The 21167-nt window shown below is 44.3% G+C and overlaps 1 protein-coding gene across 1 annotated transcript in view; it reads right to left on the reverse strand.

The window, feature by feature from the left end:
- The window catches only part of slc24a3 (solute carrier family 24 member 3), a 324655-nt gene that overhangs the window by 17590 nt on the left and 285898 nt on the right, over positions 1–21167 (reverse strand). Inside the window, exons 8-13 of the mRNA XM_059986300.1 lie at positions 15404–15429; positions 13888–13941; positions 8644–8780; positions 6666–6826; positions 4323–4590; positions 1625–1791 (exon numbers count right to left, since the gene is read on the reverse strand). Coding sequence (XP_059842283.1) covers positions 1625–1791; positions 4323–4590; positions 6666–6826; positions 8644–8780; positions 13888–13941; positions 15404–15429 — 813 coding nt within the window. The remainder of the gene's footprint in view (positions 1–1624; positions 1792–4322; positions 4591–6665; positions 6827–8643; positions 8781–13887; positions 13942–15403; positions 15430–21167) is intronic.

Below are 21167 nucleotides of genomic sequence, written 5' to 3' on the forward strand. Positions count from 1 at the left end.
CTGGACTTAAGAATATGAATTATAAGGAGAGATTGGACAAACTTGGGTTGTTTTCTCTGGAGCATCAGAAGCTGGGGAGAGACTTGTCAGAAATACATAAAATTATGAAAAGTCACACATAGGGTAGATAGTTTTTTTTCCAAAATGTTTAGTATTAGAGGCTATGGTTTTAAAATAAGGGGGGGAGATCTTGAAGGAGATTTATGTGGAAAATTTTTATGCAGACAATGGTAGGTGAAGCTGTGATAGCAACATTTAAAGGGCTTTTAGACAGACAATGAACTAGCAGGGAATTGAGAGATACGGACCATTGGCATCATGGTTGGGACAGCCATTATGGGCCAAGGGGCCTGCTCCTGTATTGTACTGCTCTGTGCTCTACGTATAATCTTCTGACAAGTGAATGTCACACAAGAAAGTGCATGAAATTTACAGAATGGAAGTCCAGTGTTATGAGCATCTCACAATTAGCTGAGGACCCGAATCTGTGGTACTTTGCTCTAAAGGATAGTGGAAGCTATTTCACGAGGTGAGCAAACAGCTAATTAGGAAAAGCAGAGGGTTCCTGGAAGACTGAGGGAGACTTTAAGAGTGCACTGAGATGGCTCTGAACAACTGAACAAATGTTTACTTGACTGCATGTCATACCAGCGTCTTCTTGAAATGGGGAGCGTCCTGACACTAGGGCAGCCAATGGCGTGGCTGGTTCAAAATGTTTTAACATTAGCCTGTGACTATCATAAACTGTGAGGCAGCCAAAATGCTTCTGAACTAAAGTCACAAATAGCACGTTTGATTGATTGAATGTTGAGGGAAAGAAAAGTTAACATGTTCCCTTTTGACGAAACAGAAAAGCTCTATTCTCATCAATTGTGTAGCCTAGCAGGTGTTTCAACCATGTAGTTATACACAACACAGCCTTGCAAATGAAATTTCTGGCGAGGCACCTTGAAGCTTTCCTTTCTGATTTGGTACTGGCCTTTTCCTGGGTCATGGTGGGTAACCATAAACCGGCTTCTGGTGTTGGCTCAAGCACCCACTCACCACGTTTGAAGCTTTCCTTTCTGATTTGGTACTGGCCTTTACCTGGGTCATGGTGGGTAACCATAAACTGGCTTCTAGCGTTGGCTCAAGCGCCCACTCGCCACGTTTGAAGATGGACAGTGATTGCGGGCAGGCTACTAGCAGTGAGAGGTGACATCGTCCCCACCCAAACTCTGCTCATCTATATGCGGGTGCAGGTCGGCGCCCAGAGACAGGAACTCTAAATCCCTGGCAGTATCTTTCAAAAGTGCAGCAAAGGACGCATGGAAGCAGGCTGAGGCAGCCCACCTCTTCTGAAGCTGTCCCACTCACCTGAGGGTGGGTAACTCATAGCAGGCCTCAGACACAGGACATTCTGCAGATGCCAGAAAACTTGAGCGACACACAAAATGTTGGAGGAACTCAGCAGGGCAGGCAGTATCTGCTCCCTCCACTGAGGGACCTGCTGAGCTCCTCCAGCACCTTGTGTGTGCGTTGCACGATGCAGGCCTGGTTTTGCCACGGGCACAAGACCAAGAGTGACGGCCGTCACTCCAGCCATGAAAACATCAGGGGAAGCCCATTCCACCCCACCACTCACCATCCACACCATCACGTATGAGAAAACAGCAATCCACAGGGTAGCTGCCACGAAGGTGAACATGAAGTACTTCTCCCATCGAGGCTTGGCACAGTTTGGGATGGTGAAGTACATCAGGAAACACAGGGGCCACGCAATTACCCACTTTATCACATCCCACATTCCCACTGCGGAGAGAGCAGAAGAAATAAAAGGCACACTGTCAGACATGGGAGCTCCCACCAGGAGCAATTGCATTCTGATACAGGGGGCAGGTGATGCATTTCAAGACCAGGGTCTATAAGATGAGTGTGTTCCCTGTACTTTCCGGCTGGTAGAGGTGCTGACAAAGAAGCTGTTCAGTTACTACTGTAGATCCACTGCACACTGCCCCTAAAGCTCAGATTTCACCTGGTGAACGGCCATGCTTTCTCTTTACACAGATGCTGCCTTAGTGCTTCTGGCATTTTCTCTTTACATTTTATCATTTACAGCACTTGCTCCACACCTCAAGGAAAGCCCACGAGGCTCAACGTGTGGAAACTTCTCAGCATATTACTCAGAGATATTGGTTCAGCATCCTCTTGGAATATATGACAACTATGGTGGAAGACAGCAGAAAAGGTCATTGGCTGCATCTACCAAATCTCAGCAGACACAAGCCACCCTACAAACCAGAAAGTTCTATAGGTTTATTAAAACACAAACTTCATGCCATCTTAGAAGTTCATTCCCCCAGGCAGTTAATTTGATTAACCATTCTAATTACCCCCCCCCCAGTTACATACTCCTCTACCTAATACCCCCATCACCACACTGCAGAAACTTTAAAACACTTTTTATAATGCTGATTACATTGTAAATATGTGATGGTATTTATGTCTATATGTATCTATTTATTTATGCCTATATATTCCATATGTCCTTTAATCTAACTATTAGTATTTTAAAAATATGTATTTCTTATAGAATTGTTTATAATTGTTGAAAGTTGTTTTTGTTGCATGTTGCGCTCTGACCAACACACCACAGCAAGTTCCTAATCCACGTAACTCTTTATGGTGATCAAAATTGATATTTGTTGGGATTTACAGTAAAATGCTACAGGTGTCCCCCCGCTTTACGAATGTTCACTTTATGCCACTTCGCTTTTACAAAAGACCTACATTAGTAACCTGTTTTCACATTACAAAGAGGATTTTCACTTATATGAACATTTTTCCCATATAAATTAATGGTTCTTCACTTTATGCCACTTCGGCTTAAGAAAGGTTTCATAGGAACGCTCTACCTTTGTAAAGGGGGTGGGGGGGAACACCTGTATTTCCCACTTTGCCAATTTCATACTTCTGCCTATCAGCTGACCACAGATATGATGGTCAGGAAGCAATTCACAATGTGCCACATTGCCCATCAATTACCTGGAAGTGGACAGCAAGTGAAGCAGATGTACTGGACACAGTTAGCTTTTAAACCAAGACCATTTCGTAACACAGTTCCAAGCAGTTTTACCACCAGTTCCTCTGCAAACCCACTGAGTACGTTCCCAGGTTTAGTTTTAAAAAAAAACACAAACGGCTGGAAGAACTCAGTAGGTCAGACAGAAGCTGTGGAGATATGGCTGACGTTTCAGGTCAAGACTCTGCACCAGGACTGAGTGTGTAGGGGGGAGATGATAAGCATTCAGAAGTCAAATGGAGGTTGAGATAGAGGCTGATAGGGGAGGAGGGGATGAATAATGCTCACTGGCCACCTGCTCAGTCTCACCTTTCAAGTCCCCTTGCCTGAACATCCTCAGGTAAGCCAGCTCCAACACAGCTGGTTCCACCCCGGGCAGCACACCACCGTTCCAATCACAGCTCACAAGTTGTTAGCCACAGAGCTGCTTTGATTGCCTCTTGCAAATGTCTATCTTTTCCTGTCTAGACTCCCCCAGGTCCACCCAACCATTGTGCAGTGAACCCAACAGAATGGTGAAAAGTGAAACGAAGTGGGCAGTGTGCACATCTAGCAGCTGTGGAAAAGGTAGGCATGGACTGTCTAGGGTCCTGCTCACTCTGACAGAATTAGAGTCTCAGCATCACAGAGAGATAGAGCACAGATAAGATCTCCAGCTCCTTGACTTCACTGCGACCACCAACCTTTACACTAAGCCTACATTATTCCCATTTTAGTTTGTTTTCTCCATACTCTCATCAACTCCTCCCACACTCCAACCTCTCACTTGCACACCAGGGCAATGGAGAGTGGTCAATTACCCTACCAACTGGGACATGGGGGAGGAAAAGAGCACTTGGAGGAAACTCCTGCAATCCCAGGGAGAATGTCCAGACTCCTCACAGACAGTGCCAAAGGTCGGGATTGAACTTGGCGTCCAGCGCAGAGAGGCAGTGACACTGTCCTCCCCAGAAGTTAAACTGGGCCATAACTCATACAGCACTCTGAGGTGGAGGGAGGAATGAAGCTGAGAGAATGGACTGAGAGACCAGGAGCTTTGGGGTGGTGTTGGGAAGATCCTGGAGGCACATTGGCAAATGGAATGGAAGTCAGATGTTGGCAGTTTTGGCTGAAATTTCAGGAGATCCGCAGAGTATCACTCTGTCTGACTGAGATGATGTGGGATTAGTAATGTTGAATGAAGTGTGATTTGGGTGTTGTAAAATAAACAGACCCTTGGTAGAGGGACTGCAAACTCCTCTCCCTCCTGCTGCCCACTCACCAGGCAGGTGGAATGGCACGTAAGGCCCATCGCCTTCCTCCTCCTCCTCTTCCTCTTCATCATTCTCATTGTTCTGGTTGTCCTCGTTCTCCACCTCTCTCTCATTGCTGGCCTCGGCCCTGTCCTCCTCCCTCCACTGCCCGCTCACGCTCCTCTCCGCCGAGCAGCTTGGCCCAGTTCCATTCTCGATGTTGTGCTTGCCGGGCATTTTAATGGAAACCTCGGCCTCGCCATTGGAAATGGCCTTGCTGCTGATCAGCCTTTGTCTCTGCAACACAGTGGACAGGAAAACAGCCATTTGTCCCGAGGATTCCAGCCAAGACTGATTTAGTTAAAGGTTCAGAAAGAGGAATTTTTAAAAGAAAGCCGTCATTACTGGACAGGTAAATGGAAAGGTGCAAGACTGTATTGCTTTTTGACCTAATAAATGTCACATCAGCGCGGGCTTGGCAATCCGTTACTTCAACGGGTCACAGCCAAAGATTGGGTGGGGCTTGCCCTTTCAAATAATGGCGCTGCTCACCACATTAACTGACCACAATTTTATTGCTGACCTGCCTGGTTAACTTGATGTTAACCATTTGCCACGACCACCTGAGATTGGCAGTGCCCAGGCATGTTAAGGGCATTGGCTACTGCAGGCTGCATGTGAAGTACAGGCTTTACCAGCCCGGTTCCCCCACTTCAACAGTGGTTGCCCTTGATTTGCTTCTCTAACACTCAGTGACTGCAAATGAAGCCTGCTTTGGTCAAGAGGGAGAACCACGGCAACCCAGGGGTGGATGCTGAGGAAAAGACAGAGTAGTGTTTTATATGCATCATGTTATTACACAGTCCTTACCTCAGAAAAATCATGTAAACACCGATAAGAGGCTCGATCTGCATTAAATTCTCACTAATTTAACAATCCAATCTGCTCTTGTCAACCTCGATCTAAAGCTCCTATATCTCCTGCCTGATAGTAGCAGCAGGAATCGAACAGGGCCTGGACAGTGAGGGTCACTGATGATGGATGCTGCCTTCTTGATGCAGTAATTGTGCTTGGTGGTAGGGAAGGCTTTGCTTGTGATGGACTGGTCTGATTCTACCACTTTCTGAAGACTTCACCGTTCCTGGGCCTTGGCCAGCTCCGTGCCATCTGTCCGTACTACCGGATAGCCGACCTGGCCCTCTTCCTCACAGAGACAATCAGGTGCCGTGCTCACACCACTGAGTGGCCCACCTTCACTGCAACAATGGCAAGTGGTTGAGGAGTGCCATCCAATAGCAGATGGAGTCCTGAGGCAGTGCAGTGGGGGTAGCAGGCAACCAGATTGTTTTCACAGCAAGTACTCTTCACTGAAGCACTGAAGCAAAGCCAGCTGCTTCTCTGAAGTGATAAAGGAAAACCGAGACTGTTAACCCATGGGAAATCGTAGCTGCTGTGACAAGTGGAGTTCATCTTAGGAAAGGTCAGAGTTGAACAAAGGTCAGAGGTGTAATGACAGACGTGGACAAGGGGAAGTCTCACTTGACTTTACCTCAGAAACAGGCCTTCAGCCTAACAACTCCATGTTGATCTTCTTGCCCACCTGCACTAACTCCATGTTACAGGACTTTATTCTTCTAAGCCTTGTCTATACAAGTGTTTTTCTAAATACCTCTTCAATGCAGTGATTGTCCCCTGCTCTACCACCTCCTCTGGCAGATTTTAACCACTCTTACCCCTCAGACCTCCTCAAGTTTCCTGCCTCTCAAAGTAAACCTGTGCTGTCCTGATCTTTGCCACCCCATTTCTTGTGAAGATTATGAGTGACCGTAATTGGTAAATGGAACGAGTGAACACAATGGACTGAGAAGGCTTAAATTATCTTAAAGTTACTTCTGTCTGATCAGCAACTTCACTGCTCTGGAGTTCGGGTCTAAGGACTCACTTTGATTCTGAACACTGTTGCTCACTGCATTGCTTACATGATTTGCATGTTTTTCCCTTTCTCTCTGCAGTGGGTTTTGCTCTTTATTTTATTTTTTTCAATTGGGTTCTTTTGGGTTTCCTGCTTTGTGGCTGCCTGTAAGCAGACAAATCTCAAGGCTGTACAATTTATACATTCTTTGATAATAAATGTATTTTGAACTTCGCTTCTGGGCACGTGCATGCACTAGGGTGTGGACCGTAATACATACACAGACTAGGCAGGCAATGTCTTACCTGCGGCCAGGTAGAATCTTTGAACCTGAGTTTGTCCACCTGATACCTCCTGCAGCCGGCAGACTCATTTCCTGCATCACCACGGTGCAGGTACATCATTGGTTGTAAAACAGGTGCTATATAAATGCAAGCTTGTTTGGGTTTCTTTCAGTTACCTCATTGATAAGCATGCGGCTGGCCATGCTTAGCCTGGTTTTGGGTCCAAAGTGACTGGTCATCATGATCCTGAGACTGGCCTCTGAGAAAGACAGCTGGTGAGGGTATGCCGACAACAGTTCGTCCACCATGAGCACAGAGGAGTTATGGGAGAAGTTGGCTGTAAAGGAAAGCCGCAAAGTGTTAACCCTTTCACGGCATCACACTCACCAGTGGAATGGCTGCCATTGCTCCTTAACTTCCCAAAGTTGTGTATATTTTCCCAAACTAGAGACGCTTTGTAACTCTATACAATCTCCTACAGTTTGGACGTGGGCTGTCACAGCAGAAGGATTCTTCAATCATAGTGTCATAAGCTCTTCAGCCCATCTTGACCATTCCAACCAAGACACATATTTAAAGTAGTCCATTTGTCCATGCTTGGCCCATATAATTTAAAACCTTTCCCAGTCACATACCTGTCTATTATTGTACCTACCTCACCCATTTTCTCTGGCGCCTCATTCCACTCATACCACCCTGTGTGTGAAAAAGTTGCTCCTCAGGTTGCCCTTATACCTTTCCCCTCTCATCGTAAACCTCTGCCCTCTAACTTTTGATACTCCAACCTGGGGTAAAAAAAAACTGTGTGCATTCATCTTGTTGATGCCCCTCATGATTTTATTGTGCCCCCGGTCACATTTTTTCCAAATGTCTATTTCTCTCCCCACTTTGGTGTGCCTTGTAACAAAATGAAGTTGTAGTAACAAAAGTAGGCCCTGATCAAACACAAGCCACATTACGCCTCCTCCCACTCCTCGCTTGTATAGCCTGCACCTGGAAGTAGCCGAGGGTGTACGCTTCGGACCAGAAACTTGCCAGAGGCTGGATAAGAGAAAGAACCCAAATTTCCTTCCCTAAAGAATGTTCCCCTACACTGAGCCGCAGAACACAGAACAGTACAGCACAGTACAAGCTCTTCAGTCCACGATGTTGTGTCAACCTTTTAAGCTACTCTACAGTCAATCTAACCCTTCTCTCCTACATACCCCTCCATTTTACTATCATCCACATCACTATCTAAGAGTTGCTTAAGTGCTCTTCATGTACCTGCCTCTACCACCATCCCTGACAGAGGGTTCCATGCACCCTCCACCTTTGTAAAGAACTAACTTGTCATTCCCCTATACTTTCCTCCAATTACTTTAAAATTATGCCTCCTCGTATTAGCCATTTCCACCCTGGAAGTAAGTCTCCACTCGATCTATGCCTCATCATCTTGTACACCTCTATCGAGTCACTTTCTTATCCCCCTTCGCTCCAGAGAGAAAAGCCCCAGCTTGCTCAACCCCTATCATCAGGCGTAGTCCTGCAATGTTCATCATAAGTGAGACAGCAGACAGAGTCATTCACACTGCTTGCTAGTAAAATTTCAGGCATCAAGATGAAACAAAAGTAGCTGGGACTGTTGTCCTGAGCAAAGGAAGATTTAATAGAGGTGTTTAAAATGATGAGGGGTTATGCTAGGGTGGGACTGTATCAGTCACACAGATCAAGTGAAGACTTTTCCCAGGGCAGAAATGGCTGGAAGTGTGTTCATTTGTGGCTTTCACAAGTATGGTGCATGAATACTTCAAACAAAAAGGTGGATAAGGCACTGAGGAGCCAAACCGATTGAACAGCAAGTTTAAGGAGCCAGTGGGAACCCAGACGATCCCAGCTGATGGACCAGAGCGGCATCACAGCCGAGACAGTCAACAGTTCTTGGACATCTATGTAACAGGGACTCAGGAAATCTTTTAAATTCAGTGAGTTACAACATGACCACACTTCTCCCCATGGCCAAACAGTTTTGAACTGTCCTCCCTGCTCCTGCTGCCTTCCTTCCTGTCCTCAGCAGTCACTTCTGCAACACGTCCTTCAACCTGAGCTGTGTGATGCAAACCTGCTGAAGATTTCCAAGGATTCTGAAGACGAGCTATTTACCCTGACTCCTACCTTTCTTCAGTAAGACCATAGTGGCATCACAGTTGCTGTTGTCATCCATTTCTGCATTACTTGTGTTCCCGTTGGCCATGTTCACAGATGGCTTCTTCCACTTGCTCTCAAAGAAGATCTGCATCGACGTGTTGAACCTGGGTCCAAGCAGTAATTAGCAAAAATTAGAGTATTTTTAAGTTAATTCTTTCACATTCAGTTTGTACTACAAAAGCACATTTTTTTTAATGGGTTCTTTTGGTTTCTTTGTTTTGTAGCTGCCTGTAAGGAGACAAATCTCAAGGTTGTATAATGTACACATATTTTGAAGTTTGAACATTAATTCAGGTTCTCATGGTAATTATGATGAAGCCCAGTACATACTTCATTGCTATGGCACTTGTAGAGAGACAGGAGAAGACATATGGAGAACATTCCTTCTTCATAAGTTTTCAATTATATAATATGTTTATTCTAGGCCAGGCTATTGTACAGGGTGTTTCTGTTCCAATCAATGCTGTCCTCCTTTAGTCCTATTTCCCACGTTCCTCCAATCTCAAACTGCTGCTCTAATAAATTGAGCCTACCCCACATCCCAGTCCTTCACCCAGCCAATCGCTCCAAAGGCTCCACCTTGGAAAGAACAAAGCTCCCATCACGGGAAATCATGGAGTAGCAGTGGAAGTTGAACTAAGTACAGAATGGACCCAATAATGAGACTGATCAACTTTTCATTTTGAGTTCTGATCCCTGATATCACCAGGTTATCTAGGTTCTTTTATGGTAATTCTTCTATGATCTCTACCTTGCTGTCTCTTCCAACGTTTGCAATGTGCCAATCAGAGACAGCGGTTCATGTTGACGTGCAGCAAGCACGAGATGACATTCAGGCATGGGCAGGTAACATTCATGTCACACAAGTCAAGGTAACGGCCACCTCCAATGGGGGACGGCTTTACCACTTATCAGTGTCATTCCCTCTCCAGCAGTATTCTGTGGTCACCAATCATCAGAGACATAACTGATTTGGGTAAATAAGCAATGCAGCTGCAACAACAGGCCAGAGATTGAACATTTTGCATTGAATGACTCATCTCACGTAACCCCTAAGCCTCACAACCATCCGCAAGTCTCGAGTTTCTAGCAGAGTCAGAAAACTCTCTAGTTACCCTCTTGAGCATGGAACCAACTACTCTGGAGAAGCTGGACACCATCCAGGATAAAGCAGCCGACTTCATTGGCACCCCATCTACCACCTCGTTCTCACTTGCTCCACATCAGCACATTGCAAATGCTGTGTGTGCCATCTGCAAAATGCACCACCCACCCAGGCTACTCCGTCATCAATCCTCAAACTTACGGCTTCTACCATCAGGAAGGAGAAGGACAAAAGGAACATGGAAACACGGCCACCAGCAGGTTCACCTCCAAGTCACGCACCATCTTGTCATGGAAATATATCCCTGTTCCTTCAGTATTGCTGATCCAAATCCCTGAACTCAATCCCCAACAGCACTATGGAAGCAACTCCGTCAGACTGGTCGCCATGGTACAAGAAGACAGCTCACCACAACCTTCCCAAGCCCAGTTAAAAATAATAAATGACGGTCTTGCCAGTAATATCTCGATTTCAAAAGATGAATGAATTAAGAAACGACCCAGCGACGGTTCTCATTTGTCATCAAATATCCCCACCATCTGGTTCACGCCATCTTCTCCCAGCAGGAGGTACAGAAGACTGAAGAGCCACACCACCAGGTTCAAAAACAACAATTTCCTTTCAACCATTTGGTTCTTGAACCAACCAGCAGAACCCTAACCACCAGCTCCGTAGAGCAGCGTGATGCCAGCTCTGACCGCTTTGCACTGCAATGGACTTTGTTTCTCTTTGGCTCCAATTGTATCATTTTGTATAAAATGTGTGCATAATTTGTTTAATTTATGGTCTTCTCATGAATACAGCTTGTATGATTTGAGTCTGTGATTGTGCTGCAAGTTTTTCATTACACGAGTGCATATGACAATAAACTCAATTTTGACTTCCTGCGCTCTTTCGACGATGAGTTGACTTTCAGGTAGGTTTTACAGTTCCAAAGTCATCCTGCATCCGCTGGGAGCAAAAACCTGTACATGCATTAGAGGAGCTAATGATGATGAGGACATAGGGTTCCAATGATGTGTTGTCCATTGACTTGGGATGTTGATGTTCTAAACAGCTTGATGTCAATGTGTAAGCTAAGGGACAGGTGTCTGGATAAGATGGAGAACCTCTCACTCAACAACCGGTATCAGCTTGCAAGAGGTGATGAACTAATGAATGGAAGGTTACAATGACTTATTGGCCACGCACACAGGGCCAGTTGTATTCCAACGGACATGTCCAGCATCCCACAGAATAGGGAGAGAAATCCACTGTACCACTGCTCGGTATTCTTTGGTTACTGAGCACAGTTGTCCCCATTCCTATTTGCTATGTCATCCCACCCTTCAACCAATATTCCTCTATAAAAATAAGTGGAGTGACACCTGGTTAACTGAAGTTGTTCCTCGGAGTGGAGGACACGTCCAGTCTGATCCAGTCTTCCTGCTCTGCATCCGTTGTCTCTGCTCTTGTCTATGTTCTCATTCTTTAACTGCCCCCAGTCACTCAATGGAGACACAGGACAGCAGCAGTGCTGAGATCTGGTGCAAGTCAGGTAGTGTCGGCTGTTGACTTCCTCTAGCACCCTGCCTGTTGTCCTGTTCATTCAATGACTGGATAACCTCATGCCTTTGGTTGTTATCCTCATTTAGAGCCTTATCTCCATGGTGACCCCACTTTCCTCCTATGAGTCATCTTTCTTACCTATCCTTTGTGCAGCTTAACAAGTCCCTTTAGTCTCCTTCCCAGCTCTGACAAAGGGTCTTTGACCCAAAAAGTCAGCTCTACTTTTCTTCCCGTCGACCTTTTGGATCCAGCTCTTTCAGAATCTATTTTATTTTTTGGAGCTAATGCTCTTCAGAAACTGCAGGTACCTACAGCGCACAGTTAGGCCTTTGTTCTGCTCTGTGGGTAGACATAGGACCCCTCAGAAGCAAGACCGGACTGAGGTTTTATGAATGGTTGCACAGTGCAAACTGCAGACATTTTTTTCTGAATATCATCACAGAGATTGAGGACTGACAGTCAGCGGTCACACCATGCAGATAACGAAAGGAGCAGAAACACAGTCAGTCACCACACGGTGTCATCGGTCTGACAGGGCCTCATACAGTGTAGCTGCTTTTAGCTCATTAATGAAACCCTGTCTCAGTCTTCAGGGTCCCACCACAAATACTGTATACCTTCACCTAACAACCATCTCAAACTTCCCACAAACGTGAGGTGAAATATAAAACTGGGGACACGAAACAGATCCGAGTATAACATCACAGTTCGACACCACACACATTTCCACTCAGCATATCACACTGGAGTGGGTGCAGAGGAGATTTACTCAGCTGGAAAGTTGTTAGCCGAAGGAATAAGATCGATAAACTGTGGATAATCTCTCTGGGAAAAGAAGCTGAATGGGGACTTAAATGTATAAAATTATGAGGAGTCCAGAAAGGATAATAATGAGAACCCTACATTCGGGTCAAAATCCAAAGTGACCTCGAGGGGAGGGGAGGAAAGCATTATTTTTTGTGCTCACTGGGGCAGTGAGGTCCAGAGCTCAGGGACTGAGAGGATGTTGGGAGTTAGAAACCCTCGACCTAGCTGGATGTGTACTTGCAGATGTGTGACCGGTAGAACTGCAGACCTAGTGTGGAACGTGGGTTCAGGCTAGGACGGCTTGTTTTGACCAGCAGAGAAATGTTAGGCTGAATGGCTGGTCTCTGTGTCAAGCATTTCTCGTGAAACATTACTTTCTTGTCATCTGAAAAATGACAGCAGGCCTTTGAAACCGCACCTTGTGTACTGCTTCAGCGGTCCCACCACTGTAAGTGACCCCACAGTAGTTGTGAGTGCCCAGTGTTTCTTTCTCTCCATGGACAGTTTGTAGTATGCTTACTTTTAATACTTCTTCTGGGAATGTAAGAGGTGTCAGCTCTGCTCTGTACGTGGCTCCTATCTTTGAACTGGCTTTTGCCTCTGCCTCTTGCAGACTCTGCCAAAGCCAGGTGTGTGGGCAACTTGAGCCTATGTGCTTCTCTGGAACCTGTGTGGTTATCAGGGGGCTGATCAGTTCTACCTGTCTGGAGCCTGGAGAAAGTGCTGCGGCTGAATTTCATGGGTCAATCATCCAATAGGCATGTACCTGCTGGCATTGTTCTTCTGCCTGCCAGTCTGTCTCCAGTGAGTATGGAGGATCCACAGCATTGTTTCAACACAGGAGGCCGTTCAGTTGATCCTATTCAGCTGATCTGTTCTTCCACGTGGATTTTAGCATTCAAGGACATAACTTATAGGCATCTGTTAGTCTCAAGAGACCATGGATTTGCGCCTTGGAAAGTTTCCAGGGCACAGGCCTGGGCAGGGTTGTGTGGGAGACCGGCAATTGCCCATGCTGCAAGTCTCCCCTCTCCACGCCATTGATATTGTCCAAGGGAAGGGCAAGGGCCGATACGGCTTGGCACCAGTGTTGTCGCAGAGCAATGTGTGGTTAAGTGCCTTGCTCAAGGACAAAACACGCTGCCTCAGCTGAGGCTCAAACTAGCGACCTTCAGATCACTAGACCAACGCCTTAACCACTTGGCCACGCACAAACACAAAGGACATAACTGCACTCCCCTAAAACTCCCATTGAGGGTGGCACAGTGTCCTAGCGGTTAGGGTAATTGCTCTACAGAGCCAGCTGTAAGATCAGGGTTGGGTTTGATTTCCACTACTGTCTATGAGGAATTTGTACATTCTCCCAGTCACTGTGTGGGTTTCCTCTGCATTCTACGGTTTCTTCCCAAATTCCAAAGAGTTACGAGTTGCGGGCATGTTGGCTCTGGTAATGTGGCATCACTTGTGGGCTGCCCAGCACAACCTTGCCAATCTAATTTGACCCAAATGACTCATTTGACTGTATGTTTCAATGTTTTGATGTGCATGTGACAAATAAGCTCATCTTTATCACTGAGTGAGCCGAGAATGGGAATCAAACTGGGTCCGTCGTTACAACCATATACTTGGATGCAGACTACCAATCTCCTTGCTGCCCTGTTCAAGGGTTGAAGATAAAGATCTGTTCATTATTTAACGGGCAGTTTCTATCACCAAGTTCCAGAGAACATTAAAAATTAATGAGTCCTTACTTCATAATCAGGATGTAGACTGCATACATTAGTATCAAGATCAGAGATTCCCACCTGAGGAGGAAAGTGATACAAATCCTAGGATTAGTTCATTGACAAGCAAAAGAAAACCTGCAGATGCCGGAAACCCAAGACTCACACTCACACACACGCACAGTTCCAGGAAGCATCTATGGAAAAGAATCCAGTTGGAACTCGGCTCGAAACATCGACTAAACTCCTTTCCCTGGATGCTGCCTGGCCTTCTGAGTTCCTCCAACATTTTGTGTGATCCTAGCTCATTGACATGCATTGCATTACAGACCACACAGACAGTATTCCTCTGTTGTACATGACCACCGCACGTATCGGATGGGGAAAGAAGCAAAAGCTGGTGATGACACCAAAGTAAAGGGGATGTGTTAACTGAGAGGGTGTTGTACTGACAGACTGGGTGGATGAAGTGTGAGTGAATGTATGAACAGGGGATGTTCTCAGAGCAAACGTGAAGTGTTGATGAGCAGTGTGTAGTGGGAAGCTGGTGAACAGAGAGTGAGTGTAGAGTACTGATGGAGAGGGTGCAAAGAAAACATATGGCTTGCTTTCCTTCGCAGGTCAGGACACAATATAAAAGTTGTGATGCTACATTGCAACTTACAAATCACTCGTTGGTCCACACTTGGAGTGCCTAGTTATTTTGTTTAGAGATACAGTGCGGAATAGGCTCTTCTGGCCCTTCAAACTATGCCCGTAACCCCCAATTTAACCCTGGCCTAATCAAGGGAACATTTACCATAACCAATTATCATATTAATCGGTACGTCTTTGGACTGAAGGGGAAAGTAGAGGACCCAGAGCAAACCCACACATTCTATAGGGAGGATGTGCAGACTTCTTACAGGTGACATTGGAACTGAACTCTGAACTCTGACATCCCGAGCTGTAATAGCTTCGTGCCAACTACTACTCCATCGTGGCCCCTTGTAGTGTGCGGTTTTGGGCTATGAGGATGCGTGACTGTGCTGGAGAAGATGCAATAGAGATTCGTCAGAATTGGCCAGTTATCGGGATAGGTGGTGTAGGCTGGGCTTGTTTTCTCGAGATTGAGGAAGGCTGAGAGGTGACCTGACAGAGGTAAATAATATTATAAGAATAATAGATAGCGTTCATAATCATAATCTATCTGCCATGGCAGGGATATCAAAATCAAGAGGGCAAAGTCTAAAGATCAGAGGTAGGAGTATTAAACGGGAGCTGAGGGTAAGTTTTGTTTTTGCACAAGGAGGCATATATATCTGGAATTTATTGTCAGAAGAGGTAATGGAATTAGATACAATCACAGGTAGTTGAATGGGCAAGGCATAGAAAGATATGGGCTTGATGCGAGCAAATAGGATTAGGGTAAATGAACAAAATGGTTGCTATGGACATGGCGAGTCAAAGAGCCATTTTCCTCACAGTATGACCTTTGTCTCTGAGGCGAGTGCAGAAAGGTATAACATTTTTATAATTTGGAATGTTCGTGAGCGATACTTACCAAGAAACCTTTTCATCATAAATAATCTGGAGAGAAAGAGAGAAAATTTACTGAGAACGACCCTTCAGTCATTTCAGAGCTTGGTTTCCATTTTAAATGCAATATTTGAGCAGGCAGCAATCCCAATCAAAGTCAATGTTAAATTACGTACATTATCAAGTAAATAAATATCAAAGGATATGTTTCATCTTTACAAGTAAAAGTAATATACCAAGGAAGGCTTGCATTAATATAACACCTCTTACTTCTCTTTCAGGACAATGAAGACAACTGTCATTGAAACCACTACAGTATCAAGATCACATGGACCTCAGTAGTTAGTCCGTAGTAAGCAGACAGCGTTTGCACTTATGAGCTTTATGGCTGGAACCAAGGTGAGGAGTGCATCTGCAAGAAGAGTTCTTTCACCCATTTGCCCCTACTGGCACAATGCTCCCCCATGATAAAAGTGAGGCCATTAAAAATGTGAAATTATAGACTTATTTATCTACAACCTGTCACCAAGCATAACAACCTACATTGAGGCAAGTTTAGAGTCATACAGCATGGAAACAGATGCTTCTGCCCCACTATTGCATGACGTCCAAAATACCCCAACCAGGTAGTCCCATTTGTCAGTCTTCTAAATCTTTCTAATCTACATACCACACAGACAACATCCCTTCTGTCCTTCAATTTCCCTTCTCACCTCAAACCTATGCCCTCAAGTTCCTGACGCTGTAACTCTGGGAAAAAGACCGAGTGCATTCACTCTGTGATTTTGTGCACCTCCATCAGATACCCTTTCAGCCCAGCTCCAGAAGCAGGGAGCTGCACTGAAGTGGGTAGTCCCATTGCTCCTCTACCTCACCTCCATGAACACCCTGGCCCTTGCTGGGTCACCCAGCAGTCACATGGAACTTGTCCAAGTGCTGCCGTGCAGCGAGTATCTTCTGGACCAGTGACTTCAAGATGGAATAAAAAAAATTTTGAAAATTTTAGATTCTGGGGGTGAAACAAACAAATAACAATCTGCCTAGGAAACTGCTCCATAAGTAGGTGTATCACCTAATGAGGCAACTAACTGGCTGATTTCGTCAGGAGTCGATGGTGCTGTTGAGCTGAGTGTGGCTGATGGCAGGAACTCTCCTGTTGCTGTTGAACACATACCAGTTCTCATCGAGGGATCAGTAATGGAAAGGGTGAGCAGCTTCAAATTCCTCCGTGTCAACATCTCTAGATCATTCCTGGTCCCAACTGATGCAATTGGGAAGAAGGCATAACAGCAGCTTTATTTCACTTGGAGTCTGAGGAGACTTGGTATGTCATGAAAGACTCTTACAAATTTCCACAGCTGTACCGTGGAAAGCATTCTAACTGGTTGCATCACTGCCTGGTATGGATGGACCACTACACAGGATTGGAAAAAGCTGCTGGAAGTTGTAAAATTAGCCAGCTGCATCATGGGCACTAGCCTCCCCACCATCGAGGACGCCTTCAAAAAGCAACATCCATCATTAAGGGCCCCATCATCTAGGGCAGGGATGGCCAACCTATGGCGCATGTGCCAAAAGTGGTGCATTGAATGATTAGAAGTGACCATTGCACCCCAGTGATAATAATAAAAAAGTAAGTCTACTCATGCAAAAGTATTAACCAAAAACTGATTTGTAGAAAAAAAAATCTATAACAGGAATTCAAGTAGCTTAGAGCTAGAAATGGGTTTTACTGAGAATAAACCTAAGCAATTATTTTTAGCAATTTTATTACTTCATGCACATCTTTTGGCGAATGTTATCTTCTTTCACATTAATCTGTTTTCAATTAACAAAAATGTTCAATGAGTCAAACTAGGAAAGAAGGATTTCTGTACTGCATTCATTCCATAACTGTTTGATACATGTTTAATACTTGTTTGATCCTGAGGCGCCAGGCGTCTGCACCAGCGGTGTGTTGCAGGCTTTTGCCAGTCAGCTTACAATTGACACTCGCGCACTACAGAGTTGTGCTTTGTTCGTCCTTTGTGAAGATTTGCAATTTTGTACTTTTTTGAAAATTAAGCCTTGTTTTTACATTCAGTTACCCATCACAGTGCAAAAGAAAAAGAGCAAAAGAAAAGCAGAAAGTGATAGTAAGCGTGAATTCAATGAATGGTGGGAAAATGAGTTCTATTTATAGCGGGTCCGTCAGGAAAACCGCTGTGTATTGTTTGTGAAAACACTTTCTTGGGTTCTGGTGACATCATTGTCGAGAATGGCAGCTTAAGTCACTAGCTCCTCTGGAAAAACGCGTATTAAGCCCCGTTAACCCATCAAATATAATATTTTTTGAAAAATATTTGAACTGAAAAGAGGGGAAAGAATGGGGAAAAAGAGTGGAAATAAAAAAAGCGACACTGCGGAGCCTGCGGCCGAGAGGGGTGCAGCGGGCGGCTCTCCGACCCGACTGCGTGCGAGCTAGGCGGACGCTGGGCCTTGCTCAGGCGAAGCGGCGAATATCTTCAAAATCCTGAAAGAAATAATGGAGGTCCAGAAAGAAAAAAAGCAGCAGCTCCGCGATATTAAGTCAGAGCTCGCCAGCATCAATCAAAAACCAGCGGAGGCAGAGACTCGAATTGAGAAGGTGGAAGATTGCATTCAAAACGTGGAACAGATACTGAGTAAGACAATAAAAATATTACTTCACCAAGAAGGTAAACTGCTTGACCTGGAGGGAAGATCATGGTGGAAAAAGATCAGAATCTACAACGTTCCTGAAGGAGCGGAGGGCTCGTCTATGACGGAGTTTGTTGGAAAGTTACTGCGGGATGCGCTGGATATTCCCTCGGCTACGAAGCTGGAAATCGAAAGAGCCCACCGCACGTTAGTCCCGAAACCTACCCAGGATAGAAAGCCATGCTCAATAATAATAAAATCCCATCCGTACAGCACCAAGGCGCAGATTCTACGAAGGGCCTGGGGTAAGAAGAGAGTGTTTTTCGACGATAAATTAAGATATCTCGACCAAGATTACACCCCCCCTCCACGGTCCTGCAGAAACGCAAAGAATACTTTGAAGTAAAGCAAGTACTAAAGCAAAAAAGGATTAAATTTCAAACTCCGTACCCTGCTAAACTTCAAGTGTTTTATGACAATGGGATGCGGTTGTACCAGACAGTGGAAGAGGCGACTATACAGACATGAAGGCCAGAGGGTTGCCCGTCAGCCTGACCAAAACGAAGGAAAACCTTACTGAGGAATTATCCTGCTCTGCTTGGAAAATAGTGCGAGAATCGAGAAGGCAGGAGACGGGAGGCGGCCGAGAGAAATATATCAGGAAGAGACCGGAAGTTTCCCAAAGACAGTCCTCACCCCCTCCAGAAGAGCCATAAGGTTCGGCTAACTTTAAAAATGTTGAGAAGCTAAACGGAATCAAAAGTAGACGGTGATATACCTAACTCGAGAAATACTTATTATAATGTGGATTTTATATTACTTAGTTGTTATTCTCTATTTGCTCCCTTACTCCTTTTTCCCCACCAAAATGAGAATATGTATATATGTAATGTATATGTATGCACCTGTGTGTGTGTGTGTGTATATATATATATATATATATATATATATATATATATAGGAGAAGTACACAGGGAAATTTTTTCTGTGTAATGGATTTGTTCACTGACTTTTATGAATACTGCAATGGGGGCCCTCAACTCACAAGTAGGAGGGGTTATCCCCCACAGCTAGACATTTCCTCTAGCTCAACGCAGGGTCATTTACTAGAGACCTCAGCCTTGGAATCACACATTTGTTGCCATTTTTGTTATTATTTGCGTTGCTTGGTTCTTATTTGTTCAGGGAGTAGATCGATTAAGTTTCATTCTAATTTCAATGATACATTGACAGATAAATACAGATGGCTAAGGACAAGGTAAAATTCATTTCTTTTAATGTCAATGGGCTATTAAATCTAATCAAACGTAAGAGAATTTTATCCCATTTGGAACAATTTGATTCATACTGGGAAAAATGGTTTAACTACATAATGCCTCATAGGCCTGATTTTATTCTCACAAATCAATGAATCTGTTGTAAAAAAAAAGATCACTCCCTACTTGTACATAGTTCGTCCCTTTGCTTATTTTTTCTTTCCACTCTTTTCTATAAGAGTGTACCTCAGATAAATACTTTGTGGAGATTTGTGACATATATGATTATGTGATATATAGGTACAATGTCTGAAATACATCTTATGGAAATGTTTGTTTGATGATGAACTTCAATAAAAAATTACTAAAAAGAAAACACTTTCTCACATAATAGAAGACATGATCTTAATAGACACTATAAAACACAACATCAGACTGAAATAGAAGGAAAACTGAAGCTAGTGCTTGGGTTTGAGTTATGGAAAGAATACATGATTAAGAAAAAGGAAGAATTCAAAAGAAGACAAAATATATTTGTTAAAAGTCTCATTAAGGTAAGTAATGTTTATCTTGTTTTTGTGTTAAGTCAATATATCATGTAAAATGCTAAATATGTCTATATTAACATATTTTTACAAGAGTTGTATGGTGCATCTGAATTTGTATGTGAAAAAACTGACGCATAGAGTATAAAAGGTTGGCCACCCCTGATCTAGGGCATGCCCTCTTCTCATTGCTACCATCAGGGAGTGGGTACACGAGCCTGAAAGCACACACTAAATGTTTCAGGAACAGCTCCTTCTCCTCCACCATCAGATTTCTGAATGGACAATGCACTCATGAACACAGCCTCACTTCTTTTTTAAAAAGAAATAAAATTCTAATTCTAAATATATATACAGTAATTTATATTTTCTATTATTATCTATTGCAACAGTGATATTAAACTTGATTGTGAATTTGGTTGGGTAACAATCCCAAAATGGGGGATGACAAACCTGTTCTCAATGGCTATTACTCTAGCCCCTTACTTAGTAAGCTAACATTAAAGCCCCGTTCTGAACACATGCCATTAACATTTTATGGGGAGGATGGGCAAAGTTAATTGCAATTGGTTCATTATTGTCACATATACCGAGATACAGTGAGAAGTTGTTTGTCTGTGTACCATTCAGACAGGTCATTCCACACATAAGTAAGTTAAGATAGTACAAACAGAAGAGCAACCACAAAATGCAAAATATAGAGTTACAGTTATAGGGAACGCGCAGAAAGGGAGACAGTAAAATGCCAGGGAGACTATTCAGCAGAAAGAAAGATTAGAAGTCCAGCTTTATCAAGCAAGAGGTCTACTCAAGACTCTTATAACAGTGAGGTATAAGCTGTCGTTGAGGCTGGTGAAATGAGTTCTCAGGCTGTTGTATCTTCTGTCTGATGGGGGGAGGGGGAGAATAGAGAATAACTGGAGCGGGGAGGGGTTATTGATCAAGTTGCATTCCAAGGAAATGGGCCTTATTGCGACTTTCCGTAGTGCAAAGCCACGTCATTTGTGGTTGTTTCAAGAAATGAGATAAAACGAAGTTTAGTGCTGTTGAATCCTTGCCAACACATAAATTTTGAGAAAGCAAATTTCATTTGGTATGTCACATTTTCGGCTAGTGATTTGTGAATTCTACAAGGGTGAACATCACCCGTTGATCACAATCTGTGTGGCTGCCTCTGTGCACCTGACCATCTGCCGTCTGGGATGTCGGACACCATGGCAGCTCTGCATCCAACACTGCACAGCTTTCTCCTCAAAAGCACTGAGCAAGTGACTTCCCCTCAAGGCCGCGATGTGGTTAAGTTTGATATGTCAGCAGAAATGTGTTGGTC

The sequence above is a fragment of the Hypanus sabinus genome, chromosome 12, assembly GCF_030144855.1.
Source record: "Hypanus sabinus isolate sHypSab1 chromosome 12, sHypSab1.hap1, whole genome shotgun sequence".
Taxonomy (NCBI): Eukaryota; Metazoa; Chordata; class Chondrichthyes; order Myliobatiformes; family Dasyatidae; genus Hypanus; species Hypanus sabinus.